Source organism: Cokeromyces recurvatus (assembly GCF_025118155.1).
Source record: "Cokeromyces recurvatus strain NRRL 2243 chromosome Unknown BX663scaffold_3, whole genome shotgun sequence".
Lineage (NCBI taxonomy): Eukaryota > Fungi > Mucoromycota > Mucoromycetes > Mucorales > Mucoraceae > Cokeromyces > Cokeromyces recurvatus.
In genome coordinates, this window is record NW_026251389.1 from 669,946 (window position 1) to 684,947 (window position 15,002).

Sequence of the window (15,002 nt, forward strand, 5' to 3'; positions counted from 1 at the left end):
TTTACGAAATAATCTTTAGAAGTCTAACACTTTTTTATATGCCGAACTAACATTGTTTGTGGTTAATGTTTTTTTTTCTTTTCAAACTACTCTTATTATCAATAAACATGAAATCACTATTCTATGATTCTGTACTACCTTCCATCAGCCATCGGAGGCACTATACAGACGGGGCTATTTACAGTGCTGTTCATAGCCCGGCTTAAAACAGGCTCCCCATATTGCCTCCGTGTTCGAATATTTAACGTGGTGAACAAGGCGGGCTCCACGGCTACGGCTGATTGGTTGATTTAAAAAAAAAAAAAAAAAAAAAAAAGGAAGAGAAAAAAAAGGGGAAATTAAATATATGTGCCTTTTTATATCTTTTCATAATGAAATGTTACACGAGTGACTACTATTCGTATATTTATTGTTATTGTAAATAAATATATACATATAAACAAAAAAAAACTCTATTCTAATATTCTTATTTTATTTTATGTTTTTTTTATTAGATAAATTTTCAAGTTTGCTTTGAAGAATGAAGAATTTCTTTTTTTAATCTTGGGGATTAAATAAAAGGTAATTAACTCTGTTTACCTTATTTTCATAATTGTCAAATTATTAGTTGATATCAGATCATGATATAGGCTATTAATTGACTGGCAGAAGTAGATAGCTGAGTACTTTGATTGATAATAGCAGGTATTTCAAACGTCTTAAAGATCTTGATGCAACTAGTACGTCATGCTGGGCTCCCTTCCGATAAATAGTAGTAATAGTGATGCATTTAGGACTACATATCTGTTTATGGATAGCCTCAAAAGTAGCGTCCAGCTTGTTCATTTGATTAGAAGGAGTAAGTACTGGTATAGGTCCAATTGGTAACATTGTTGCCAGGTTTACTAAAATGTTTAATTGCTAATAATATTCTTGAAGACATAAAATTATGATTTAGTATTTTTCAAATAAGATAAAAAATGAATAAAATTGTTGGAAAGCAGAAAAAGAGCCCTCTCTCGCCCCTCCCTATTTTTAATCGACTAACTATTTGATTCTGAGTAGCCTTAACTATAAAAGAGATAAGAAGTGAAGCTTTTCAACTTTTACGAAAAAAGAAAAAAAAAGTTCAGAGTGTTTAAACGCATAATCTGTTTTTTATTAAGCCATTCTTCACTGTTTCACACTTCTTTAGACAAGAATCCAAACTAGATCACTAGACTTAAAATACAGTCATCATTTCTGTTAAATTATACCTTAAGGATTTGTCCAATTGTTTGTTATATAAATGTTCAATTCTTCCAGCAAAAAAGATAGGCATTATAAAATCTGAATTTAAATTTTGATTTGTCTGAATTAAGAAAAAACGGGCATTCTGGGGAAACTGAAAAAAAAAATAAGAGAGGGGAGGGGGGGGAAGGTGGCTTCGCAGGGATAGGATTTAGACAGTGTCAAAAAAGAAGAAAAAAAGGGGGAGGGTCCAAGTTGTTTTATTTTACTTTATTTTATTGTTTTCTTTAAGAAAATAAAATATGCTGTTGACAGTAAGTTCACTTTATATAAATGATTGAATTGAATTTTTTTTCTTAATTATATAAATCAGTCAAAAATCATTAGAGCATCTTCTGGAAACAGTCAAGTTTCTTTAACAGCATTACGTTCATTAGTGTAAAATTTAAAACATGCGTTAAAGTTTACATGAAAACTAATTCTTTACATTAGTACAAAATCAAATGCTGCTTTGGCAACAACAGAGACTACAACAACAGAAGCAACAAAAAATATCCTTGATTTACCAGAGGCGGGTGAAACAATGAAAGAATTCAGTGAAATCTATGAAGGTAAAATGAAGAAAGTAGTTTGTTAATTCCCCAATGATACTAAGATATATTATAAGTTCCTAAGCGTATTCAACCTACACATAATATTCCTGTATGTAATGTACAAATGAGAGGCTATATTCCTCAGCAACTTGATTTCTTTGCAGATTTTGCACGCCGTGCAGCTTACCACATGGGTATGCCTTGTTCTGGAACTGTACCTTTACCTACACAAACTTCGCATTGGACAGTAATTCGATCCCCTTTTATTCATAAAAAATCACAAGAAAATTTTGAAAGAAAGACACATAAAAGATTAATTCAAATTAAAGACAGTCATCCAGAAGTAGTTGATAGATGGTTAAAATATCTTACAATGAATGCACCTTCTGGAATTGGTTTACGTGCAACAAAATTTGAGTTTGAATCACTGGGAAAAAAGTAGTTTATGCATAAAAGAGTGACGACACGTGGTTCTATTTAAAGTTTTTTTTTTTTTTTCTTGCTTTTTTTTTTTTTTTTTTTTTTTTTTGGCTTGAAGCATTATAAACAATAAACATACGAGTAATAATAAGCTTTTTTTTTCCCTTCTTCTTTGCTTTCTTTTTTCTGCTTTTTCTATATTTTCCTTTTTAGTTATGACACAGCATCTGTCCTATTCTATTGCATTTCCTCCACTTCAAGCTTTTTCTTCATGGACATTAAATACAAATAACCATCATCATCATCAGCCTTTAATGACAGGAAATAAGACAACAACAAACTCCTTTACATCCTTAACTCCACCAAAATATCCTCTTTATTTAAAATACACAAATTATGCAAATTTAGTAAGTCAACAATATCATCAGCAAAGGAAAAGATCATATCATGATTTACTTGAAGAAATTGATCTTCGTTTACCTCATTGTTGGAATAAATATGATAAATCAAAGTATATTGAAGTAGGTCTTAATGGTTATGACTTGCATTATGGTAATGACTTGTTTCGTGAAAAAATACATGCATATTTATAAATAAACATCTATTATTAGTGGGACCGAATAATAATAAAACTACTGAAACAGCTGGAATGATTCGTACAAATCTTCCAATAAGACCCCAATGTGGTATTTATTATTTTGAAATTCATATTGTTTCAATTGGGAAAGATGGTCTGTTCTCTATTGGATTCTGTACTATGGAAAATACATTAAATAAGCTACCAGGTATAAATAATGATTCATACTTGTATTTCGTTTATTAATTCTTCTTCTTCTTTAAGGCTTGGATAAAGGTTCGTTTGGTTATCATGGTCATACAGGTCTAATCTTTGAGCAATCAGGTCAAGGCAAGGAATATGGTCCTAAATATGCATCAGGTGATGTTATTGGGTGTGGTATTAATTTTGCTGATCAAACAGCGTTCTTTACTAAAAATGGAGTATTTCTGGGTACTGCCTTTAATACTCTATCCTCTTCCCATGTTTATTATCCTACCGTTGGTCTTAGTACTAAAGATGAAAGAATAACTGCTAATTTTGGTCAGGATTCTTTTCTATTTGATATTATTCAGTATACAAAGGTAGGCAAAAAAAAAATAACCTAGTTATTCCTCTTATTTATAAATTTCCCTACAATAACAGGATCAACAAAGCTTGACCTTTCAAAAGATAGTAAATCATCCTGAAAATGATATAATAAATATAAAAGAAGAAATAAATCAATTAGTCATGTCTTATTTAACACATCAGGGATATGCAGAAACAGCAGATTCATTAAAAAAGAATATAGACTTTGTATATAATACATCCAAGAATAATCTTATGAATAACAAAGATACAGAAATAAGAGGTCAAATACGAAGGCTGATTATGTCAGGCTCTATTGATTCAGCTATTGTGCAAATTCGATTATTTTATCCTCACTTGTTAGAGCAACATCCTGATATCTTGTTTCATCTCAAGACGCGTAAATTCCTTGATATCTTAATTGATGATTACCCTTCCTGTCCTCCGTTAGATTCACCAGATCATATTACTGCAAGTGAATCAGAGGAAGATGACTATTTAGTTCATTCTAGTACTAGAAATAACAAAATGAATCTGGAAAATAAAGTCCAACATCAAGTAGTCTATGAAGAAGAAATGACTAACAAAATGACAGCTCATCCATGGCCATTATTGTCACCACCAATTCATGTAGCAGCGTCGGGAAGACGCTTAAGTTGGGCTGCTATAGCTGCTACTCCTTCCTCTTTTCCACCTACACCTAGTATTACTGAAATACCAGAAGATGATTTCGTATATGGTCGCAGAAGAAGATTATCTTCTTTTACGAGTCATAGTAGTAGCAATGGCAGTAGACGTAACAGTCATAGCAGTAATCATAGTTTTGTATTTTGGGGTGGTGATGACTATTGTGAAGAAGACATGACTTCTAAAAAATCATTTGCCTCTATTCGTAAAGCAATACAATATGGACATGAGCTTCAAGAAGAGTATCAAACAAAACATTCAAAGTATTTGGATGAGTTAATGGAATTATTTGGTTTACTTTCATACTCTGATCCAAAAACAAGTCCATTAGCTCATCTTTTAGATATTTCTAAACGAGATCATGTTGCTTCTGAATTGAACAATGCTATTCAAGGTATACATACACATCTACATTTATATTTATAGTCATATTTATTTATTTATTTTTTAGCGTATCAAAATCAAGCAAAAATCTCCAATTTAGAATCAATATTTAAACAATACAATGCAACAAGTAAAGAACTTGCTTTAACAGGTCACGGAGAAGTTTCTTTAATTAATGAACAACTTTTAATATAAGCATATACGACGAAATTATTAAAGCATGAGGGTATATAGTACTTTTCTTCTTCTTCTACAAGTAATATGCATCAATCACTTTTATCTTGAACTATCATACCTTTTGGCCAAAGTCCGTCTTCTTGCCAACCAGTAACTAAAACAGGTATCTACATAAAAAAAAAAATGTATGAATAAATAAAATTCCATTTCTCTCTCTCTCTCTCTCTCTCTTTTTCAAATTCATATTTTGTAAATTTACAATGTATTTTACTGGAATGGGATTTCGAAATACTTGTCTTTTATGTACTAATTGTTTGTAGATGGCTATTCTTTGTGCTTCATTTTGTATAATAAGTTCATATTTTTTATTTTCTATATCATATTTTTCCATTTGATTAAGGTAATGTTGATTTGGTGTTGTCCATTCTTTTCTTCTTGCTTCCCATGCCTTGATTCCTTTTGAAGGATCTTCTAATTCAGTTGACATGTCAAAATGAATAAATAGAAAGGAGATACAAATAATAATAATAATAATAATGAAAAAAAAAAAAAATGGCAATAGTTAAGTGACTGTTACAAAAAGTTTCAATTTCTGTCAAAATAGAAATTCCAAGTATTTGATTAGATGAATAAGCATATACATTATTTTTTGATCCATGTGAGTAGAAGATGAAGAGAGAGAGAGAAGAGGTTATGGTAATCATGGATATCATCTTCCAGAAACTGGTAGTGGTATGACTTTAGCATATCTTCCACATAGGGCGTACATCTTTTCAATAAAGGGAATTTGAATAAGTCGACACCACTATGAAGAATTGTATTTCAGTAAACATGTCTTCTTCCTCCTGGTGTCAAACTGATGCATTAGTTGCCCCTCACAGTAGACCACCATACTCATGTTGTTGTTTCAGGTTTCTTCTTTTCTTTCACCTTTTTTCCTCTTGGCTTCTAAGAGGCTTTTATTATTATTATTATTATTATTATTATTATTATTATTATTATTATTATTTTTCCCTGAAATACAGCTTTATGCCCATTGGTCGTTTTTATTTTATTTTTCAAAAAAAAAAAAAAAAAAAATACAAATATTTATTTATTTAATTGTATGTGCAAGTGCTCTTTCATCTTGGGTACAGATGTTAGAATGTCAAATAATAAAGTAACTGAGCCATTACCTCCACCTCCTCCTATTTATATATTTAGAGAACATAAAAGTACTGTTAATCATCTTCATTTATTCAAAGATGATCAGTTGCTTGCTTCCTGGTAAAGAAAGATTTCTAATCGTAATAAGCTCTTTCTTATTTTATTTAAAAAAAAAAACAAGTGATGCTGATGGTTGGATTATAATCTGGAAAATGAGAACTAGAAGACCTTTACTGAAATGGAAAGGACATGAAGCGAGTTGTTTAAAAGTGACTACTAATTCTATGCATGACACCTTAATAAGGTAAATACGATAATACCAAAAAAAAAAGAGAGAGAGAGAGAGAAGGAGGGAGTTGCATGTATACAGCATATCCTAAATTTTTATGTTAAAGTCAGGGAAGAGATAACATGATACATATTTGGAAATTAACTGAAGTGGAAGCTACATTAACCTCATCAATTGTATATAATGGCTTAGGTTTCTGTAAATTTTCATACAATGAAAAAGAAGAGGGTAAAAAAAAAGTTGACGATCTTTAGTATAATAGCTAACTAGCTCTTCTTTAGAACCAACATTATTATGCTTTCCTTCTAAAGAAGATATAAAGATGGTAAAAATAAGTGAAGATAGATAAAGCGAATATATGCTAAATTTTATGTGTAATACAAAAGTTGGATATCTATGATTTAACTTCCCAAACCTTTGTGCTTCAAAATATCGGCAATACAGCTCGATTTGGCTCATGTATGGCAACTCAGTTATTTAGGACATTAAATAATGAATTATTTGTTCTTGCTGGATATGAAAGTGGGACAATAGCATTATGGGAAATTATAAAGGATAGATCAACGTCTAAATTAGTTTGGCATCGTCAGGAACATAAAGAACCAAGTAAGAAGGAATCATTTATGATTTCTAATTGAATACTTACATGTGTACACAAGTCTTTGATCTGTCAATAGATAGTAAAATATCGTTTGCTATATCTTCATCTGGTGATAATCAGATATGTAAATACTCTTTAGCAACTGGTGATATTATTAAAAAGATAGCCATCAAAAAATCTGGAATCGTAGCATTGAAAATACGTTCAACAGATAATAAAATATTTGCTTCAGGCGGATTTGATGGAAAGTAAGTTACAATTCTATATGCATTTCTATATCTGTTGGCAAAGGCCATTCATTTGCGATTATCATAGGATTCGTATATTTTCTATAAAGACAATGAAACCATTAGCAGTATTAACAACTCATAAAAATACTGTCTATGGCCTTGAATTTGGTAAAGAAGACAACTGGCTAATTGGGGGAAGTGAAGATCATCGTGTCAGTTTATGGAAAATTTTTTGAAAAAATAAATGTCACATGTAGATAGATAACGATAATAAACGTATTTGGTTTAGTTTTTTTTTTTTTTTACGAATTCTCGGGTTTATCTCTGATTTACAAAAATATGCTGCTTATTTGACTAGTTTAAACTCAGTTATCACCTATCTTTTATCTATTATAACAATACTGCTATCTGTAAAATGATGATCATATCAAATAATATGAAATGCTTTGTGTATACATAAATACGAAATCCCTATTATCGTTTATTTCTAATTTTTTTTTCTTTTTATTTCTTTCTTTTTTTTTTCTTTTGCTTTTAATAAAAAAAAATAATATATAATAGATAGAATGGTAGAGCCAGATTTCACATTACTGACTTACAATCCAGGAGATATTGCTTGGGTTTTGACATGTACTGCTTTAGTTTGGCTTATGATACCAGGTGTAGGTTATTTTTATTCAGGAATGGCTCGTCAAAAGAATGCTCTTTCACTTATTATGTGTTGTGTATTATCACTTGTGGTAGTGAGCGTACAATGGTTTATATGGGGTTATAGCTTGACATTCAGTAAGACAGCTACTAATGGCTTCATTGGTAATACTGAAAACGTATTTTTACGTGGTGTACTTGGCGAACCCTCTATTGGTTCTTCTAATATACCTGATCTTGTCTTTTGCGTTTTCCAATGTATGTTTGCTGCTTTAACTCCTGCACTAGCTATAGGTTCTGCAGGTAAAAAAAAAAAAAAAAAAAAGAGTCGTGTAACGGAAATAAAGAAGCTTATCTTATCATTTATTTTTAAATAGCTGAACGTGCTCGCCTTTTACCTATGATTATTTTTATTTTTATTTGGTCTACTCTTGTTTACGATGTAGTAGCTAGCTGGGCATGGAGCGTAAACGGCTGGAGTGCGAAATTAGGTGCCATTGATTATGCCGGAGGTGTAAGTTAAATAAATGATGTATATGCATTCAGTTTACTTATATAAATGTGTCATCATCTATATATAGACACCAGTTCATATTACAAGTGGTTTTGCTAGTTTAGCTTATGCATTAATCTTGGGACGTCGAGAAGGTCATGATACAAAAAAAGAAGAATTTAAACCCCATAATATGTCAAATGTCGTATTAGGCACAGCCTTACTTTGGTTTGGATGGTTTGGCTTTAATGGTGGTTCAGGCTTATCTGGTAACTTGCGTGCTGCTATGGCCTGCGTTGTGACCAATTTAGCTGCTTCGGTAGGTGCTATTACTTGGATGATCATTGATTATCGTATTGAACGCAAATTCTCTGCCTTGGGTTTCTGCTCAGGAGCTGTTGCAGGTTTGGTAGCAATCACACCTGGGTCAGGTTTTGTTGGTCCTGCACCAGCTGTAGCTATTGGTTTTTTGGGTGCTTGTTTCTGTAACTTGGCTGTTCATCTAAAACATTGGCTTCGCTACGATGATGTCGCTGACGTATTTGCTGTTCATGGTGTAGGTGGTTATATAGGCTCCCTTCTAACAGGTCTTTTCGCTGAATCATATATAGCTGCCTTGGATGGTTCAACAGAAATTGCTGGAGGTTGGATGAATCATCATTGGATTCAATTAGCTTATCAGTTAGCTGAAGCCACAGCAGGTGCTGCATGGTCCTTTGTCATCACCTATCTTATTTTATTTATCATGAATAACATTCCCGGTCTCTCCTTACGTGTTAATCGTGAAGCAGAATTACAAGGTTTAGACGTAGCTGAAATTGGTGAAATGGCATATTACCATGTAGATAAGATCATAGGTGTTAATCAAATCACTGATAAAGAAAAGACAGTGAAAAATGAGGTTAAAGCTTATAGCATTACACCTGAAACACGGGGATCTATGGGTTCTGAAAAAAAAAACTTTAAATGATGAAAGTCTTCATAATGTTTAAACATGTATTCCCTTTTTTTCTTTATTTATTTATTATTAGCATATCTATACATTGGTCTTTCACAGATTCTCATGTTCTTTATTATACAAATACAAAACCTTTGTGTAATTAACATGCTCTTCTTTACCAAAAATTATAAATACGTTGTAGTCATTCCTTTAACATGTCATAATTTTCCCTTTTTTTTTTTCATATACAAAATCATATTTCAAATTAAATAAATATAACCTTATGTTTATTCTATATATTATCCATTAAATTAATTATTAAGAAATTCTATTCGATCATAAATACGAATAACGAAAAAAAAATAATTATATCATAGCTTGCATAGGTAGCGGTAGTAATTTTGTATGCCATTGATACAAGTTTGCCCCAAACCAAAATCCTTATTCTTATTTGTTTTTCCTTGATGATCTGATGTAGTTAAAAACTGTAAAGTAATAGATACCGTATTTTCAAATGAAATTGAGACTAGTTAAATATATATATATATATGTATTAGAACAAACTATAACAATATTATAAATTTAAGAAGAAGCAAAAAGTAGATTTAGACAAAATAAGATGAGTTTTTCGACACGTTTACATGCAAGAATATCAATTTTCTCGTTAGGGAATAAAACCGTGTTCGTGTTCGAGACAACGATATAATGATATAACTACTGAATTCGATAAAATGTAGGAAGACGACCGTGTTCACTGATTATTTGTTGTGAAACCTGAAAAATGGAGGTTTTTTTTATTTGAAAGCGTTTATATCATGTTGCTATATTATTATTAAGCAAGAACACTATGTATATTTGTAATAACTTGAATGAAAAGAGTTTTGTTGCCTGAGCAGTACATCTACATTTCAATTGATTCCCAAAGAACTCTTGTGTAATTCAAAGGATATGATCTTTATAATCTCTCAAATTTCTTTGGTTTCCAGGATTCATTTACGCTTGCTTATAATAAACATTCATTCTCTTCTTTTGACAGACTAACTCCTATAATCTAAGCTACTTGGATAGGTGTTACTATAGAAGACTATCTTGGTCAGGATCCAATCATTTAGATTCATTCAGGAACCACTGTCTATTGCCACATACTCTTTGTTTATCAATGACCTACATTAAGCATAGTTATGACCTTTAGTCTGGAATCCTGATTAGCTTTGCCCGGCAGTCTTCCTGTACCGTGTCTTCATCATCTATATGATACTTTTACCTGTGAATACTCTATCAAGTATCTTTATATCCACAGTCAACTCCAAATGCTATAAATGATTACTGCATCTATTTTCTTTATTTGTCCTCATAATAGACTAGTATACTCATACTATCCTTAATTTCTTCTTTTCTCTTGCTCTCTTTTTTCTTTTTTTTTTTCTCTTTTCTTTTCTTCCTCTTGACTCCTAAGAGGTTATTATTATTATTATTATTTATTTATTTATTTACTTTTTATTTTGGAAATGAATTCTAAAATATTCCAATTTTCATTTGCTAATTTTTGTCCAATTGAAATCGTCCCCAAAATACCATCATTGGTAAACTTTTTATTTATTTATTTTTGAAACCATGAGGATAAAAAGTGTGTGCTTATGAATTTAGTACGTATATTTGTATTATAAAAAAAGAAAGCATGAATATCTCTAAAAAAAAAATACATATTTTTCCTATATCTTGGCCTTTTTTTTTTTTTTTTTTTTTTTTTTTTAAGAAAAAAGATGTAACTACATTATTACCATTTATTATTTTTGACTATAAATAAAACTAATTATTTTACCCCCCCACTTCATTAAATCATAAAGCTTGAAATTTATATAGATTAAATGAACAATTCTCATCCTAATTCACCTCGTACAAATATATCTTCTAGAGATAGAACACCTTCTTCTAATGGTGTAACAAACATACAACATTCACAACCTATTCGCACTACAGGAGAGAGACTTGCATCACTTGTAGGCGCATCATTAACCACTGTAGGCGATGATGTCTATGTTTTTGGTGGATTTGACCAATACACAGATGAAATTTTTAATAAACTTTACAAGTTGGATAACAAAAACTCTTATCAATGGAGGCAGATCATCTATACCAAGGGTGACCCTCCTGCAAAGCGTAATGACCATTCCGCAACTTTGTGGAATGGAGATAAAATTGTCATTTTTGGTGGTAACTCTGAAGAGGATAGTTATTTTAATGATGTTGCTGTATTGGATTTAAATACTATGACTTGGTGGCATCCAGAAGTTCATGGTTTTATACCACAAGGCCGTATTCGTCACTCAGCGACTATATATGAAAATAAACTCTATGTTGCAGGTGGAATTCAAGTTAATGTAACGACAGCGTTTGCAGATACGCTATTAATATTGAACCTAAATACATGGGAATGGGAACGTCCAATTCCATTTATAAAACGAGCACAGCATATGAGTTTTATCTATAATTCAAGACTTTATTTGTTTGGAGGATTAAGAGAGGATATGAGTCGATCAAATCATTTAGCTTTCATTGATCTGAATAAAACAGAGGATGTCACACAATTAGATATCAGTTCACCGTCTGCTCCTTCTTTGGCAGGACAACGATTCGCTCAAATATGTGGAGACCAATTGATTGTGTTGGTAACTTTGCCATTCAGAGAAGCTTTAGTTGAAGCACCAGTCACTGGACTTTGGTCTTTGGATTTACCTTCTATGCAATGGCATTGTCGTGAATTAGGACCGTGTTACGAAAGTTGTAGTTGGCATAGCTTTTCAATGACAGAGCACGATACGTCCTTTTATTTATTTGGGACAAATGAAGATGATCCTGATGAATTTTATGCAATGGTCTTAAAGGTTGAATTAGAAGAGTTGGGCATCGTCCCTGTACCTCCTCCTCAACTTGGCTCTGACTTGATTAGTTTATTACTAAATCAGCAACAAATGCAAAAACAGGGCACAGACTTTACAATATATTCTTCAACAGAACCTCAAGCAGGTGCTATTCATGTTCATCGTCTAGTTCTTTTGGCACGATGGCCACACTTTGTTCATTTAATAGAATCGGGTATGGCAGAATCGATCAGTAACACATTAACAATGTCAGAACCACTTTCAACTTTAGAAAGCTTTGTTCGATATCTTTATACTGATACATTAAATGATCCTAGTTTTACAACAGACGTTATTGCAGATTTAATGGTGATGGCCCATGTTTATTTATTACCTCGTTTATTAGCATTATGTGTACGTCATCTATTTAATAAGATGAATGTTGAAAGTGTAAGTAAAATATATCATGCAGCAAGTTTATCTGAGCAAAGAGGACTTCAACAAGCGTCTTTGAATTATATATTACACCATTTTGGTGCTATCTCGCATACACAGGGCTTTCGTCAGCTTCCACAACAAATTTTATTTCAAATATGGGATGACATATCCCCAAATGCTGCTATTGTAAACCAAAAGCCAGATCAAGCATTTTTACAACAACAGCAGCAGCAGCTACAGCAACAGCAACAACAGCTTCAATTACATAATAGTTTAAATAATAATGTTACTATAGAATTACGAGACGAAGAAGAAGAGGAGGAGGATGAGGAAATGTTTGCATAAAATGTGGATATTAAGTTTATCAAATAAAATAATATAAAATAAAATAAAAAATTATAGAATAGTTCGACCCGGATTTATATTTTATTCCAACCGGACTAAATTATTTTTTTTCCATCAAATCTCTCATGGTTATGTTCAAAAAAAAAAAAAAAAAAAAAAAAAAAAAGACTATAGAATTTGAGATAGAGTAGGTAACAGAGATCCCCCCCTCTTAACAATCATCCATAATCTCAAATGGTTAGTTGAACAAAACATTGCATCATTAGATACTAGATAGAGATAAAGCATATATGTGTTCAAGATGGATGTTATCACATTGATGGATTCGTCTTTCTTTATTATTCTTTATTTGAAGGCTGAAAAGAGAAATGGATCAAAGATGATAAATACGAAATAGAAATGAATGATGTTGAAGATTTTAAATTACTGAAAGAGTTTCGAATGGGTTAAAAGGCTTACATGAATTTAATCGTGGAATCAGAAAGAGAATCAACTTAACAGTTGTAGTCAAATTTGATGACCAAAAAAAAAATATACACATACACACACAATAAAACAATAGATCTAAATTGAATTAATTCTGCTGGAGCAGCTTATTCTATCCTGAACACATATGGCCTTTTTTCTCGACCTAGATCTAATGAATATATTATTATTATTATTTTAGTTTTCTTAATTATTAATCAACTCGATTACCATTGTAATAGGTTGCTGTCGTCAAAGCTCACGAACTCCGTAACAAGAACAAGGCCGAGCTCCTCAAGGTCCTCGAAGAACAAAAGCAACAACTTGCTAACCTTCGTGTTCAAAAGGTTGCTGGTGGTAGACAACAAGAAATGTAAGAATATAAACTCCAATGATGTATAGAAAGTAATTTGACTAACCCCCTTTTTTTTTCCTTCTCTTTCTTGTAATTAGTGGTGAAGCTCGTAAGAATGTTGCCCGTGTCTTGACCGTTATTAACCAAACCCAACGTGAACAACTCCGTCTTTTCTATCAAAAGAAGCGTTTTGTCCCTCTTGATCTTCGTGTCAAGAAGACCCGTGCCATGCGTAGAGCTTTGACTCCCTTCGAAAAGTCCAAGAAGACTCTTCGTCAACAAAAGAAGTTGACTCACTTCCCTCTTCGCAAGTATGCTGTTAAGGCTTAAATCTCTCTTTTTTTTTTTTGTTTAGACTAAATTGAAAAAAAGAAAAGAAAAATATATCTTATTTTTTCCTAAAAAAAAAACAACATGTGTACTTTATAAAAGAATTTGAACTTATGGTTTGTAGATAATGGAGAGAGACTAAATATCCCCATAAATTGATAGTATTTAAGGGTTTTATTTATATTATGTTTATGTGAGCAGTAATGGAGAAGTGTCCATGTTATAAAAAGAAACCTCCCTCCCATTATTATTATAAAATTGGTATAGGATGGGCATATATCTTGGTAGCATATTCATATATAATAAGCATGATTTATGATAAAGAACCTTATTCACTATGCTTATATTACATAATTCTTAATTTTTTATACACGTGTAAACTCAGAAGCTTAAATCAATAACCATAGTTTTAGTCTAGTCATACTTTATCTATTCATGACATTCATTTCTCAACAGTTGCAGCTATCAAATTTGAACAGACGGTATGACCTGTTAACTATACATAAACCTCTTTGTGAAGAAATAGAGGTTATTTACTAACATAAATTAAAAAAAAACGAATAGTTATAAAATTAAGCGAAGCTATACCCCTCCAAAGTTAATAATTGTTTTATATCAATCATCTTGTTTATATATTAGCATTTATGTAATCTTAAGCTGTTTAAGCTGTACTTGATATATATATGTATATACTGGAAGCATCTGTAATAAGCTAATGAATAAAATTTACATTTCAAAAAAAAAAAAAAAAAAAAAAAAAAAAAAAAAAAAAAAAAACTGCTAGTTACTATTACATAATTATCTGATCTGTGAAGCATAATATAAAATCAACATCTATGTTACAATTTTAGCAATATAATGTATCTATAGCATAAGAAATAAAAAAGCATGCATATCAAGTAAACCGTGCGTACCTTACTCTCTATCAATCAATCAAGTAAAATAAAAAAAAAAGGTTTCGAATATGTATATATAGTTTATCCTTGTAGTTATGTACTTAAAAATGAAATATGCATATGCTACAATCCTCATGAATGGAACAAGAGTATATGGTTATTATCAATGTTTGAATACTGTAACAATAACTATTATTAAAACTGAATGTAGAATGAATATGATGCTATGAAGTACAATACACTAGTCTTATTTGAATAACCTCTTTATTATTTAAATAAATGATGGTCAATTTCTATTAACTTAGTTATAAAGACAACTACAATCATAAAAGAGGGTGTTGAAGATATTAAGCTGCATGTTCAGCGGCT

At 31.2% G+C, this 15,002-nt stretch overlaps 7 protein-coding genes across 7 annotated transcripts; 6 read left to right on the plus strand and 1 right to left on the minus strand.

Moving 5' to 3' along the window:
- Positions 1–1,694: 1,694 nt before the first annotated feature.
- On the plus strand, positions 1,695–2,306 carry BX663DRAFT_195793 (ribosomal protein S10 domain-containing protein). Its single transcript, XM_051521724.1, has 2 exons — positions 1,695–1,820; positions 1,877–2,306. Exons 1-2 carry the CDS (start codon positions 1,793–1,795, stop codon positions 2,242–2,244), a joined length of 396 nt encoding a protein of 131 aa, XP_051386505.1. The 5' UTR covers positions 1,695–1,792; the 3' UTR covers positions 2,245–2,306.
- A 230-nt stretch (positions 2,307–2,536) lies between these two features.
- Positions 2,537–4,614, plus strand: BX663DRAFT_427644 (concanavalin A-like lectin/glucanase domain-containing protein; the record flags this gene model as incomplete). The annotated part of the gene is made up of 7 exons (XM_051522633.1): positions 2,537–2,774; positions 2,834–3,007; positions 3,064–3,362; positions 3,424–3,787; positions 3,896–4,051; positions 4,205–4,429; positions 4,487–4,614. The coding sequence occupies 7 exons, from the start codon at positions 2,537–2,539 to the stop codon at positions 4,612–4,614; spliced, it is 1,584 nt and encodes a 527-aa protein (XP_051386506.1).
- Positions 4,615–4,685: 71 nt separating this feature from the next.
- On the minus strand, positions 4,686–5,083 carry BX663DRAFT_427472 (uncharacterized protein; the record flags this gene model as incomplete). The annotated part of the gene is made up of 2 exons (XM_051522624.1): positions 4,686–4,763; positions 4,856–5,083. 2 exons carry the CDS (start codon positions 5,081–5,083, stop codon positions 4,686–4,688), a joined length of 306 nt encoding a protein of 101 aa, XP_051386507.1.
- Positions 5,084–5,703: 620 nt separating this feature from the next.
- Positions 5,704–7,178, plus strand: BX663DRAFT_496761 (WD40-repeat-containing domain protein). The gene is made up of 7 exons (XM_051525814.1): positions 5,704–5,862; positions 5,924–6,046; positions 6,138–6,259; positions 6,313–6,356; positions 6,418–6,637; positions 6,691–6,880; positions 6,948–7,178. The coding sequence occupies exons 1-7, from the start codon at positions 5,741–5,743 to the stop codon at positions 7,096–7,098; spliced, it is 972 nt and encodes a 323-aa protein (XP_051386508.1). The 5' UTR covers positions 5,704–5,740; the 3' UTR covers positions 7,099–7,178.
- Positions 7,179–7,304: 126 nt separating this feature from the next.
- Positions 7,305–9,063, plus strand: BX663DRAFT_195867 (ammonium transporter AmtB-like domain-containing protein). Its single transcript, XM_051521725.1, has 3 exons — positions 7,305–7,813; positions 7,888–8,024; positions 8,092–9,063. The coding sequence occupies exons 1-3, from the start codon at positions 7,429–7,431 to the stop codon at positions 8,971–8,973; spliced, it is 1,404 nt and encodes a 467-aa protein (XP_051386509.1). The 5' UTR covers positions 7,305–7,428; the 3' UTR covers positions 8,974–9,063.
- Positions 9,064–10,687: 1,624 nt separating this feature from the next.
- On the plus strand, positions 10,688–12,679 carry BX663DRAFT_496765 (uncharacterized protein). Its single transcript, XM_051525815.1, has 2 exons — positions 10,688–10,708; positions 10,791–12,679. The coding sequence occupies exon 2, from the start codon at positions 10,812–10,814 to the stop codon at positions 12,585–12,587; it is 1,776 nt and encodes a 591-aa protein (XP_051386510.1). The 5' UTR covers positions 10,688–10,708; positions 10,791–10,811; the 3' UTR covers positions 12,588–12,679.
- A 142-nt stretch (positions 12,680–12,821) lies between these two features.
- On the plus strand, positions 12,822–13,737 carry BX663DRAFT_483260 (uncharacterized protein; the record flags this gene model as incomplete). The annotated part of the gene is made up of 3 exons (XM_051524481.1): positions 12,822–12,824; positions 13,295–13,425; positions 13,506–13,737. 3 exons carry the CDS (start codon positions 12,822–12,824, stop codon positions 13,735–13,737), a joined length of 366 nt encoding a protein of 121 aa, XP_051386511.1.
- Positions 13,738–15,002: the final 1,265 nt, after the last annotated feature.

Coding starts and splice junctions, on each gene's coding strand:
- BX663DRAFT_195793 (XM_051521724.1), top strand. CDS start 1,793: ATGAAAGAATTCAGTGAAATCTATGAAG. Junction 1,821..1,876: donor ATTCAGTGAAATCTATGAAG/GTAAAATGAAGA, acceptor ATATATTATAAG/TTCCTAAGCGTATTCAACCT.
- BX663DRAFT_496761 (XM_051525814.1), top strand. CDS start 5,741: ATGTCAAATAATAAAGTAACTGAGCCATTACCTCCACCTCCTCCTATT. Junction 6,047..6,137: donor ATGCATGACACCTTAATAAG/GTAAATACGATA, acceptor TTTATGTTAAAG/TCAGGGAAGAGATAACATGA. Junction 6,260..6,312: donor ATACAATGAAAAAGAAGAGG/GTAAAAAAAAAG, acceptor GCTCTTCTTTAG/AACCAACATTATTATGCTTT.
- BX663DRAFT_195867 (XM_051521725.1), top strand. CDS start 7,429: ATGGTAGAGCCAGATTTCACATTACTGACTTACAATCCAGGAGATATT. Junction 7,814..7,887: donor ACTAGCTATAGGTTCTGCAG/GTAAAAAAAAAA, acceptor ATTTTTAAATAG/CTGAACGTGCTCGCCTTTTA. Junction 8,025..8,091: donor CCATTGATTATGCCGGAGGT/GTAAGTTAAATA, acceptor ATCTATATATAG/ACACCAGTTCATATTACAAG.
- BX663DRAFT_496765 (XM_051525815.1), top strand. CDS start 10,812: ATGAACAATTCTCATCCTAATTCACCTCGTACAAATATATCTTCTAGA.